At 40.7% G+C, this 13,538-nt stretch overlaps 1 protein-coding gene across 1 annotated transcript; it reads left to right on the top strand.

The window, feature by feature from the left end:
* The first annotated feature begins 3,293 nt into the window (after positions 1-3,293).
* On the top strand, positions 3,294-12,879 carry LOC145452317 (sphingosine 1-phosphate receptor 2-like). The gene is made up of 9 exons (XM_080330523.1): positions 3,294-3,708; positions 4,345-4,537; positions 6,390-6,899; positions 7,214-7,373; positions 8,490-8,629; positions 9,090-9,246; positions 9,685-9,850; positions 12,040-12,180; positions 12,549-12,879. The coding sequence occupies exons 2-9, from the start codon at positions 4,396-4,398 to the stop codon at positions 12,624-12,626; spliced, it is 1,494 nt and encodes a 497-aa protein (XP_080186649.1). The 5' UTR covers positions 3,294-3,708; positions 4,345-4,395; the 3' UTR covers positions 12,627-12,879.
* Positions 12,880-13,538: the final 659 nt, after the last annotated feature.

Genomic DNA, 13,538 nt, shown 5'->3' with positions numbered 1-13,538 from the left:
AACCATTTTTCTGCAGCTGGCAACGGCACCCGTTACGCCAATGATTCTCGCGTTATTGGTCGCGAAGGGAAACGAATACGATTCCAAATTCGCATTTCGACCCGGGGCTCATTATTTTCCTCGGCAGGTCTCATTTGATACCTGTGGCTCACGCTGTGGGCGCTGGTCTATTCGGCGCTGATCACTTGACAGTGGACATATCAAATGTCGAACGTTTTGGCCAGCATGCGCCGCCAATCGTTTTGGCAACGCATACACCGCACGGGAGTCGCATGGTCACATGTTGTCTGCAACTTTATATCTAGGTATAGTGTCTTCTACAGCGTGAAAATTCCCAGCGCCCTAACGCTGGTTCATAAGTTGCGCTCCCGAGGGCGGCACAGTGAACACTCTTAGACTAAAGCGTCCAAACGGTTTCATACGATATTCGGTTGACGTTTTTTCGCAACTGCTAATACAGTTGACTAATTTCTGTACGATAGTTTTTTCCATAGTTTTTAAAAACATTTTCTATATACATATTTATTTATTGACGGTTCCCACATAATAATCAAGAAATCAGGTTCCAAGAAATCGCGCGAAGCGTGGAGAAATTCAAGATAAGTAAAATCTGCCCTAAAAGACTCTATTTTATGTAGATTTGTGAAATAATTTTGGATCGCATACGAGCTTTGTACATTTTGAAAACTTCTGTTTCACTTTTTGCAAAAACGTGTTCTCGATATGTAGTTTGGGTGAAATCATTTGGCGTGCCATGGAAAATCATCTCGCGTGCCACAAATGTCGGGGTTTGCCGACCACTGGGCTAATCATTTTGTAATCGCAAAAAGGGTTCTTGAACTGAACTCGTCCGTGCTATTTGATGACGTCATAATGAAAAATAGCCTACTCGACCTTTCGACTTGAAGTTTTCATCGAAAAAATGCGTTTTATCTGCGGAACAGAATGGACTTGTGTACAATACATACATATAGAGAGAGGGGGGCCAACGAGGCTGTAGTATTGAAATTCATTTTGGAACCGATATCCAACCAAGATAGAGTCGACTCGGTTATCAAGTGAATCCTCGCGAAAATGAAATCGTTCGAAATTGAACACGGTCAGACACCAACCGATCACAAATAACCCGTCGTCATCTATACTTATATTGTCACTATGACGTCGACATTCAGTGCGAAGCTATTTCTGTTGAAGTATTCCGCGACTACTGTTCCAGTTACACATATACAAACAAAACTGTTACATCTTCAAATTTATTGTCCACAGAGTCGGCTCGAAACCCTGCGTAATCTTTCTGTTTGTGGTAATGGTCCACTCGTGTAGGCGCCTTCAAGTGGATTGCTTTATGATTATTGCGGTCTTGAGCAAAACATTGAAGAGTCTTCAAGCGAATTCTGACAATCGGTCAAGGGCGGATATGAACCTATTTCATCGAGCATGCCGCTTTGCGGTTTTAATGGTACTAGGGATAGTTCGAGATATGAGACACATTACCCGATGCACTTCGGTGCTGTTCGGCCGAAAACACCAACTCCATTGGCAGTAGTGCTGCATTTAAAACAAACATGTTTAAAACAAGGCCCTTGTTTAAACCATGTGTTTTATTGTGATTTTTTAAGCCATGACGTCACGAATATTCGATTGTGACGTCATAGTTGATTGACATTGACAATTGAAAATATAGGGTAAATATAGCTCCTTTGACGAAATATCTGTATTATAGCTGTCGAACGGACTATTTGGGGGGTTCCAACCATCCCATATCGATATCCGTCTTTTATATCGGTGGTAATTGTCCGTATAGGCCAATACAACAGGTTTTTGGAAAGTATTTACACAATTAAGGAATAATTTTATAACAACAAAAAAAAACAATTTTTTAAAGGACTTTGTTCAAAACACTGTTTAAACATGTTTTAAACAAAGTGTTTTAAAAAGCCACTTGTTTTAAATACAACCCTAATTGACAACAACACTACGACTTCGACGTCGCAACAGAAAAAAGGTGAAATCACGAAGTCGGAATGACACAGAGCGTGTGAATTTCTAAGATAAATGCATATGGATCATTTACAGGCAACAGCATGACTTGTATGAGTTCGGCGATTAGATAGTCAATATAGTCATGAAAATCCATCGGTAGAATGATAAACTGGCTGAATTTAACGACATATAACGATCGCACCAGGTCTTACTCGGAATATATTTGGACTATAGTATGCAAATTCGCGCGGCGTATGAACGGGTGGAATTCACGCGCCTGATCTGCTCAACATTATCAGACAAGAAACTTGCGGTGGGCTTTGTTTCAAACTGATTTATGGGACGATACTTCGAAATAATATCTAATATTTCACGTATACAAAGTCGTGCAGAATACTTGAATTGGCATGCGTATTTAGGACGTTGATTACACGAATTGCTTACTTTACTCGTCTCGTGCATGGACAATAAAAAATGAATAATTTTCCTACTCTTTCGTCCAGATTTCCAGAACTAATCTTAAATCCGTCACATAATCGAATTTTGGCATAATTGGTGAACTGAGGCATTGCTAATTTGACAAATGCGCTGTTTTGTATATGTCTGTGATACAAACATAATAATATATAACGTCAACTAATATATTGCTTTTCGACAGCATTCACGTGTCGCTTTATTCAAGCCAAGAAAACGAAAAAGATTAATGTTCGTTAAATATTCTGATGTCCACCAGCACAGACCCACTCACTTATATGAGGCCAGCGGCCATTTTAGTTGAAGGCGCTTTCGTTTGATTTCGTATGTCCTGCGTAGTGACTACAATGTATTTATGGCGTCACCATTAGTCCACTTCATCACCGCAATGTATTTTTTATCCCGCAAGCTTTTTTCGAAAAAAAACCTTCTGCGCGCAATCGGATTTCTTGCGTATCCACACCCTAAGCAGATATTCCCTTGAATCACCCTTCGTCTGGCATTTTCCGTCACTGCGATAATGACCCGCTAATTGCACCGGGACCGTGTATCGTATGAACGCTTGTAACACGCGGCCATCATGGTGACTTGCAGAAAAAACACAATAAGAATAAATGTATTTACGGCCTAGAAATCAAAACGAAAATGCTCCTGCACGGCTCACTGATCACGTATTTAAGACTGCAGCCCTAGAGCGATTTCGTTCAGTACATCGTGTAATTTGGCATGGCTGATACGATTTACTAAGCCATTAATTGACGTGACGCGGCAAATCTTAGACCAAATAATAAGATTCTTTATGTAGTTATATCTCAGGTTCATGTATCAATTTGGATGAGAATTCGATACCCACCTATCTTCTGTCTGCAGTGGTATGTTTTGATAAGTAATATAGGTAGAAAGACTTTACAAGATATCAGTTAGGATATAATTGTCTTTATAACATGTGCCACTCGTGGTATCAGAGGATTACAGTGGTATTGGTACAGGCCAACAGTAGGATATCCGGGCGAATGAGGCTCTTCGGTTCGGCCGTAAGAGGGAATTGCTTCGAAATTTTCCGTTTTATTGTTTCAACTGCCTCGCATCGCATATTCCTAATGGTATTGTTGTTTTCTTAGTGATTTCGCGATTCGCGCTGTCTTATACGCGTGTTCAAATTTCACAAGCGTGGATCCATAGATGTGAAATAAAACATTCATACGTGGATTTTAAAATGGTTATCACAATCTAAATTTCGTTTTTAAGGAGGTAATGTTTCAGCTATTTAATATTGCATGTTTTCGTCGATTATTTTGTAACTTCGAATCAAACATGATTTCTCATGACGAACCAACTTTTATCCTAACAGATATCGCTGATTGATGATAATCAATATCATAATTACGAAGCACAGTATCATCTCTATGATTATAGGCACACTTCCTTTTGCAGTTAACTGATCGAGTAAAATTTCAGAGAATCGGTAGCCAAACACGTATTTTTGCATGCCACCAGTCCTATGCATTTGGTTTTGAGCCAATACCGCGTTGCAAGCATGCACGCTTCGCACATATTCGATAACGTTTCTGACAGCTTTATGGACTGATTTTAGAAAGTATTGACGTCAATCATATTTTAGGTATTTCGTTTTGATCATTTCCCTCAACAAATATTGAAAATCTACCAATCTCTCTACTTCACTACTTTATCATAAATATTAAGACGAATGCTCTATTTTAAGCTAATACACTCCGATGTATCCAATTACTATTGATTCCTCGTGTTGACCAGTATCTCTACGGACAGGATAGCTGATGCATGTTAGCTATGGGTGTGAAATAGTATTTGACATCGGAATCTGATTATATAGCCTATGCTCAATTATGGCAATATTTTTCAATGCAGGTTTCTACCAATTCATGATATTTATCGGATCATAATATATCACAAGCGACCATGGCTGACGATTACTATTATGATGTGAATTACGACGGATACGACAACCCGGAAACTGTGCCCGCATCCAGTCTTCCAGCAACCAGTATCTCCAGTACGACTACGACGATAGTCACAACTCCACCCATCACTGAAAATACACGTAAGTATTATTCTGCTTGTTGAGATCCTAATTTACGACAAGCTCCATTTCCGAACTGATAAGTGCAATAGCCATGATCAGCGGTTTGATTACTTTCATTCGGTGAAGACTCACAATGCAAAATGTAATACGCAAGTCACAATGAACTGAATAATTGAAATGAATATCACCAATAAGTGACTTTTGGGTTGAGCTCTCATGCCACAACGTCCGTTCGATGGACTACAAAGATGATCCGCATCTCTTTCGCACGGACAAGCAACACACACACACACACACACACTCACACAATCCTCCTCGCCCTCTGAACCTTGTAAACGGTGTCTTAAAAAAGCATAGAAATGGTCCGTGCTACAAGTCGGCAGCTACGGAATAAAAATAAAGAATATCGGACTGGTGTTAACGACCATTGCAGTCGAAAAACACCATGTGAACTATAGTATACGAACAACAACACGCACACAAGCACCCACGGATTGAGGGTTGACATGCGACAGGTGTTCAGTAACGAAGTACTTGTAATTTTTTGAAATATTCAAGTAGGTTTTGCCCACCTGCACTACTTACTCCAACAGTTATGAGTTTAGACTACTTCTACTTTACCGTTTTAAGGTTTCTTCGTATCACGTCTGCTTCATGGTGGGGATGGTGTGCACCTCTGAAAGCTTCAGGGTCGTGTAAACGTGAACCTTTTTGAAAGGTTCTGTGTGAACGCGAACGTGAACCTCATGACGTCACGTGACGTGACGTCATATTGCTAATTCTAAACCTTCATTTCAGTGAAGTGATATAGGCCTTAATGTACACGATACCTAGCGACGACTCGGGCAGCATAATATGTCGCAATGCTGAAGTACATACTGACTTTCTAAAATGTGTCAACTGGGGCAATCAAATGATATAATAATCCCAAAATATCAATATCTTCCGTCGCTTTGTCAACAATTTCGACAACGACTTGCAAGGGAATATAAGCTTACGCCTCAACGGACTAGGCCTGGCCGGATAATGTATTCGGCGTCTGAGAATTGCTACATTGATATTGAGTTGAGTGTAAAACGGGTTTCCATACTTGCTACCGATATCACCCCATTAACAAGTTACACAGAAGTAGCCAACACCCCAATCCCACGGATTTTGTTTTTATGATACAATAAACATATGAAATTTAGATGGACCCAGTACACTTGCTAGATTTTTTACATCAGACAACGATATCAATTTCGTTGATTGGTCGAATAAGCATCATTCGCTGACTACCTATGCAGGTAGGGTATTTCGCTCTCGATGTTGTGTGATTGCGGGTCAAGCTGACAGCAGAGAGTCACTAAATATTCACAAACGAAAGCTGGATATTTTGAGTAAACTTTTGTAACAAAGCAAGTAAAATTTATGAGATTATCAAGATTCATGCTCGTTCAATTTTGATTTTTTTATGCTGCCAGCGCCATGCATAGAGTGACCCGCAGTTGAAACGAAGTAAATTTCAACCAAAGATGTTATAATGACTTGAAAATAAATTGTAATATATGAAAAGGTTTCACAGTGCAGACCCTACCAAGGTTCGTTTGTGAACGTGAACCTCTAAATTCATGAGGTTCACACACAGAACGCGAACGGGAACCTCACTTTCACATCATTCCTACTTCATAGTCTCTATTCTTTTAGGCAAAACTATAGGCCGATGGATATAGTATTATACTTACATATTTACTTACCTGAAAATCCATACTTCAACTTTTTTTGTGCGGAAAACGACTTGAGTACCAACGATGACTACTTTGACTATACCTCTCTTTGGCACGAAGTCTCGATACCCCATCGTCATCTCACGGATGTTTCATTATTGCAGCGCCTCCCCTGGCCGAATCCGTTCCATGGGGAGGTCCTTTTGGATCGTTACCGGGAACCGAGCCAGAACCGGAAGGCGAATTACCCGGAGTCGAGCCAGAATCGCCCGGAGTGCTCCATCCGTTCGGGGAAGACCCGCTCGCGGGACATCCGTTTGGTGAACCAGAAGGAGAACCAGAAGGAGAACCGGAAGGAGAACCACAAGGAGGACCGGAAGTCTTAATTCGAGAATGGAAAATCTACCAGTGCACCGGATATTCGAATCCTTTCGTGGAGCCGGAGGCTGAACCGGAGGCGGAACCGGAAAATTACGGCATCGGCGGGGGTGTGTACGCAGAGCCACCTGCTCCCCTGCTGCAGTCGGTGAACTACAAAGAGCGGGGCACGTACAGCACGCTGTCGGCGGTGGTTGCCACACTTATCATCTTCCTCAACATAGCGGTTCTTGTGGCGATATGCAGGAAGCCGAAGCAAAGAAAATCGCTGACATACTTCATCGGGTTGCTTGCAGGTGATTGCTATATTTGATAACTGATTACTGCACTACTCACGCAGCTGGCGAAGTTTTTAGACTACTTCCACTTCTATCTAGCAGATTTTAGGGGTGTCCTTGAACCGCCATGTCAAATAGCTATCAGTAACAATTTGGCACTATATAACAACATCGCAATTTCGAGATCAATTAGGCTAACCTGATTTTGTGGGAGTAATATTATTGTGATTTTAATAAACGCGTCTAAATAATAGCCTGTAGTGATGTTCATTGTCGTTGTAAAACTATAGGTGCCTTTAAAATAATCAGCTTCATTTGTGTGTACTGTGCAGTGTTCGATCTTCTCGGCGGCCTACAATTTCTCTGGTTCAGCAGTTTCGATATGCACCTTATGTATACGCACGCGGGCATCTGGATTCTTGTGATGTGTGGAATATGGATGTTGTCGATGGCACCTCAGATCACCGCCACCATGCATTTCGGATTGCATTTGTAAGTTTCGCATTGTGCAAATGTGCATGCTTTTTTGTCGCGATCGCGTTGTGAAAATGTCCATCGTCCACGTCGTTCTGATGAATGTCGGTTTCAATTGTCAACAGTCGTCGATTCTATTAATCAAATAAGCATACTTAAGTGAAAGGATGACCACGAAAGTTGAATAAAGCAATGATTTCAAAACTTTGTTTTGCGGCCTTAATTTGTGCGGTAAACTTCAAAGTTTAATATAATGTAATTAAATGATACTGTGTTGAAAATCACACATTGACCTTTTCTGAGCGAGATCGGCGAGACTGGACAGTGGACACTAAAGAAATGAAACGAAATAAATTAGGGCTAACCTAGAAAGCATCTACGTATCATCAAAAAACATTCCGCATTGCGTATTGGGCGTGAACAACCAACAGCAGATTTTAAAGATCTTATATTATATTTATCAATAGTGATCATTCATTCGTGTTCCGACTTCCACTCAGAATCTCGCGCTATAAAAGCGAGTAATTCTAAGAACGCTCCGTCATCTGTCGACTTGCCCACCACTGTCGCTGGCGCCTGACATATATAGTCTGGTGGTGGTTGCTGCTGACATGAATACAATGACAAAACATATCGCTTGTGTAATGCTGACGGAAGCACTTTGACCACAATTCCCGCGTTGACATACAAGCATTGAAACTGTAATAACACAGAATCTATGCTATTTAGGCTTGCTACAGGCCTTTCCATCCAGAATTACAGCAGTGATTCAGCTGATGTCGCAACCCATATATTTTTTCATAGAATCCAGCAGGTCATCCAAGACATGAAAACGAACGATACTTGTTTTTTGAGGTTTTTCAATGTGTTGTTATCTGGAAATATAGAACTATACATATTTGGTTGTTATAATCCCTCTCATAAATCTTCCTATACTCGCTACTCGACCATATTCATTTATTTATGCATTGTACATTACGCCAAATCGCCTGTTCCGGAAGCTGATAAATGTCATAATTTTACACTTCCTTAAATTTCATGTCTCAGCGTTCATGGCAATCAAAATAGTTCAACTCATATCTTAGACCGCGGTCGAACTATTGTTATTCCTACACTCAGACCTTTTTTTTTTAGGTTGACCGAACTATCTAATGGACTTGGAAATGCGAAAATTAGCCAAGAAAAAATTATATTCATCGTTCTAACGGTCTTTTTGTTTCCGATTGCGCTGTTTATACCACCATTAGCAGGATGGAACTGCATCGACTGCAAGAGTAAGTACACGAAGACAGATACGATAAAGCGTGTATTCACTATTTCATTTTGGTTATCACAAATTAATTATAAAGGGGATGCAGATATTCGATAGACGCGCTGCTTATATGTGTGATATCATGAGCCCCAAAACGACTACTGTTCGAAACGTTAAATTTGCATGGTCAAAAGTACATTCGCGACTGCGATCCTATCGCGATTTTGACACCATTTGGTCTTGACGGAATTCTGTGTATCCATTCTTAAAAACGCTTGGGTCCCGCACTTATACGTTGCAGCATTTTCTAGGCTAATTCTATTCGTGGATGGGTATTGGTGTTTTATTATATTCACTCGATTTACTTATCCACTTCGGAAATGCAATCTTTCGTTTTGTGCCGCACGCCACCGTTCAGAGGATTGCAGCCATCTGTCCGAAAACTTATGTAACAAAGACAGTGGAATATGTTTTCTTTGTAGACCCGGCGGAAGACGTGGATTACTGCGAAAACAAATGCTCCATCCCGATATTTCCATTCACAAAAACATATGTTCTTCTGATGACGGTTTTACTATTGGCAGCAATGCTAGGAGTCGTAGCTATATACGTCGTTCTTCATATGACAGTCAACGCAAGGTACGTTATCCGAGGCCAGGCATTTCTTACGGTGATAACGATACTCAGCTCGTAAAAAACGGGTCGACAGACGCACTTATATGACCAAATAATACCGATTTGCAAGTTCTATTTCGTCATACTATATCCACTGTTATGGGCAGGTATGTTTATTTATTTTTGGCTTTTTCGCCTGAAACTTGTCCGGTTCAATTTTTTTGTTGGCATTGTTGTTTGAAAAACATTATTAAAATCCAATTTTTCAAAATTTTAATTCAAAGTTTTTTTGTCAATTCTGGCATCTGGATCCTCAAATGTCAAAACATGGCTGGTCATGGCCATGGGTGACGGGCGTATATGCTATCCGGAAGCATCAGTAGCTGATAGCAGGCAGCCAGAATTCTGTCAAGGGAAGTCCAGCCATGACATGATACCTTAACGTTGATGTGTTTATTTCAGTGAGTCTGTCAAGCAACTGACCGCCAAATCAGGCAAATGCAACGCCATCGCGCTGTCGCGTTGTTTACTGGCTATCTATATTGTTTGTACGATCCCCGTTGCCGTGGTGATGATTGCCGATTATATGACTGTGGAGTGCAACCCGTATCTGATCAACGCCTTCCACGTAAGTTCGATTGACTTTGCTTATGAATGGAGTTCGATTTAAAGCATTATCGCTGAATGATGTTACAAGGCTACTTTCGTAACTAGTTTTCGGGCACCTATAGTATAAGAGTTATCATCACATCGCCACAGAAATAAAAGGTTCAAGCTACACAAATGTAGAGATACCATATGTGTCCTCTTTTAGGAGGATTTGTCCTCTGTTTTTCAAAAAAAAGTATAATGTCCTCCGAGGACGCCAAAATGTCCCCATTCTTCGCATGCTGTCGTATTTTTTGCTCTGAATTTTAGGCGAATAGACACTGGACAGCGAAGACTACCAAAGATCAACCCGATACAAACTACACGTGAAAAAACTTTTTTTTTGTTCTGGAACTGCCGCGCGTAAAGGTTGACCCACCTATAGAATCACAATCACATGTATAAATTCCCCGAGTCCTATTTTTCGGATCTGGAAGTATGGTAACCATACACAAATGTATTGCAAGAAGCGACTTGCATCGGGAAAGGAATATCGATGCGATGATTCGAGTGACATTTTCTTAATGTTCTCGTTTGACTTGGGTTATTTTAAGAAGTTTCGTCACTGGACTTGGAAAAATCTGAAATGACTTGACTTGATTTGAGTGAAAATGTACGTTCAATCGAAATGACTTGTGAGTAGAAGTTGATGTAAATGAGTTGGTACCAACACTGCTTGGTGCAAAGCAGGGGTTCCCAGCCTATTTTTCTTCATTGCCCACTTAAGATTTATTACGAGTCTTGATTCGCCACTACTAATTTTTTTTTGTCATTACGGAGCAGCTATGTGTTGTTTGAGTACACACGACACAAAACCACACCAGTATACGCCTATAACTGCAACATAGAACGTATTGTGAACCGATGCCGGTAACCCCCAAAATTTACCGAAAGCTTTATTTCACGTCTTACCGGTTGTGCTGGATGCATTTGTGACGCCGTTATTAGTTATCCATAGTTAAAAATGTTTTTTGTGTACAGCACTCGATATAATTCTCGATACATACATTCCAGAGGCCAGAACAGCTGCTAACTAACTGGTAACGGTAATCGCGCATGTGCCTCCGTAAATATTTAGTTTAGACTGTTAGGTATATATAATGTTTAACACATGCGTCTATTCCCCACCAGAAACCATTGAATTCCCCACCAATGGGGAATTCCCCACCGGTTGGGGGTCACTATATTAAAGGGTAGAAAGAAGCCCGCCTTTGCTGCGGGCTTGTCGGCGTCACGTATAGGGATGGTGTGGACCTCATGACGTCACGTGACGTAATATTGCTAATTCCAACCCTACATTTCAGTGACGTGATATATTAATGTACGACGTACGTACAAGATAGCCTACCTAGCGACGACTCGGGCCACACAGCGCCACTATGCTGGAGTATATACTGACTTTATGTCGTCAAATGTATCAACTGGGGCAATCAAATGATATAATAATCCCATAAAATTGATATCTTCCGTCGCTTTGCCAACAATTTTGACGAGAACTTGCAAGGTAATATAAGCTTACGCAATTACGGTCTAGGCCAGACTGCGTTGATATTGAGCAGAGTGTAAACGTGTTTTTATACTTTTGCTACCGATATTACCCCATTAACAAGTTATGCAGCAGTAGCCAACACCCCGATCGCACGGATTTGATTTTTATGTTACACTAAACATATGAAATCGAGATTGACCCCATACGGTTGGTAGATTTTTTACGTTAGACAACGATATGAATGCCATTGATTGGTTGAATAAGCATCATTCGCTGACTACCCACATGTAGCGTATTTCGCTCTTGATGTTGTGTGATTGCGAGTCAAGCTCACAGCCGAGAGTGTTAAGGTGCATGCTCGTTTAGTGTTGCTATTTTATGCTGCCAGCGTCATGCATCGAGTCACACGCAGTTGAAATGCAATAAATTTCAACCGAAGATGTTATAAAGTCGTGAAAATTGTAAAATATGAAAAAGGTTCACAGTGCAGGACCTACCAAGGTTCGTTTGTGAACGCGAACCTCTAAATTTGTGAGGTTCACATTTCACACACAGAACGCGAAAGTGAACCTCACGTTCACACCATCCCTAGTCGCGTATAGCGTCTGACTTGATAACCCCCACTAAAGCCTAGTATGCTCATTTTCTCTGATTCATACAACATTTCTCTTTAATTTCAGGCCACGCTTTTTGTGACTTTCCTAAGCAACTTGGTCAATCCAATAGTTGTGTTTTGGAAGATGCCCTCGATGAGAAGTGCCCTATTACGAAGCAAGAACGAATCACAAGGCGGCGACGTTGACAGCAAACTAGTGAATGGGGTACGTTCGTCATCAGCGTTTGTTCGTGATACCTGATACGATCGTGTGATTATAAAAAGATACAGCCCCGATGCTGCAATAATTCTTTAATTTACAAGGCCTACTCTAACACCTCACACCAATTTCCCTGAATTTCTTCGCACAAATTGTGTGCTCATCATTAAAATTTTAGATTTGCTAAATCCACTGTTTGGCGCGACATACTTTCTTTGTTACCGCCACCTTAACGGGCAATGTTTTGCAAGTACACCAGGACTGCAAACGGCCATGCGATCTCATTATAAAATTTAGATGAAGTTCACCATCTGATAAGTTCTGAGATGTTATCATCACAGTTTTAAGACATTTTTCATATGATGTTTTCTTAGGCATTTACCATGGACGAACCCGCGAACGGCATCGAAGATAGTAAGTTGACAGAAGAAGAAGCGGCCAGCAAACTATGAGCAAGAGATCGCACTTTAAAACTTGAAAAACTGTGATGGACTCTTGATTCAAAACTATGTACCATAATGCCTTCATCCTTCAACTGTACAATGTACATGGCTGTATACGAACATGCAGTATTGCTTTTTTATCAATTTTGGTCAGTTCAAAAGCACAACGCTTATACCTTTCTCTCAGTCCTGAACTAGTAGCTATCTCACCCGTACAATGCTATGATATACATTATAATATAGCAGAAATGATCAATGCTGAGACTGCCTGTAATAAAGGATAAGTTTGGTCTGCTATTTTTATTGACTTCAGCGTATATTTACGTTCCACGTCGAATCTTTTACGGGAAAAATACTTGATATTTTGTACAGTAGATTGTCATTGCTTGACGATCGATATATTGAATTCCAAATTGCACACATCCATAAATAGCAGCTAAGTCATTGCGAATATCTCCTGGGATCATTCCCCTACATCAGGGATGGCGAACCACTGACCCACGGGTTATGGTCTGGCCCGACGCTGAAATAGCAGGGACCGTATCTGAAAAGGCACAAGGCTAATATACAATTGCTGAGCTAAAGTAAACCTATGCTGAGGTAGAGGAACAGTCATGCAGAGATGATGGAGTATTCATGGTTTATACCCGGCAGAGGAAGAAGTAACACCGTAAATTTCTACTATACTACAATGAAAGGTGGTGACATGTCAAGTCTACTTCTCGTGGAAATAAAAAATGAACATTTGAAAAGTGCTCGAGTAAGTGGCCTTGAAAAAATAGATTTGGTCGAGACGTCCCATATTTGTATAGTAGCCGATTGAAGGTGAGTACTTCCTAAATTTCAGCGTGCATCTTCACGACTAAAGCAAGATGACTTAATGCCACTACAAGTTGCTGTAATTTTATAAAGTGTATTCAG

Source organism: Botryllus schlosseri, chromosome 12, assembly GCF_051294905.1.
Source record: "Botryllus schlosseri isolate E-star chromosome 12, Bs_hap1, whole genome shotgun sequence".
Classification (NCBI taxonomy): domain Eukaryota; kingdom Metazoa; phylum Chordata; class Ascidiacea; order Stolidobranchia; family Styelidae; genus Botryllus; species Botryllus schlosseri.
The sequence above is the reverse complement of the archived record's forward strand: the minus strand, read 5'-3'. Positions and strand labels throughout refer to the sequence as shown.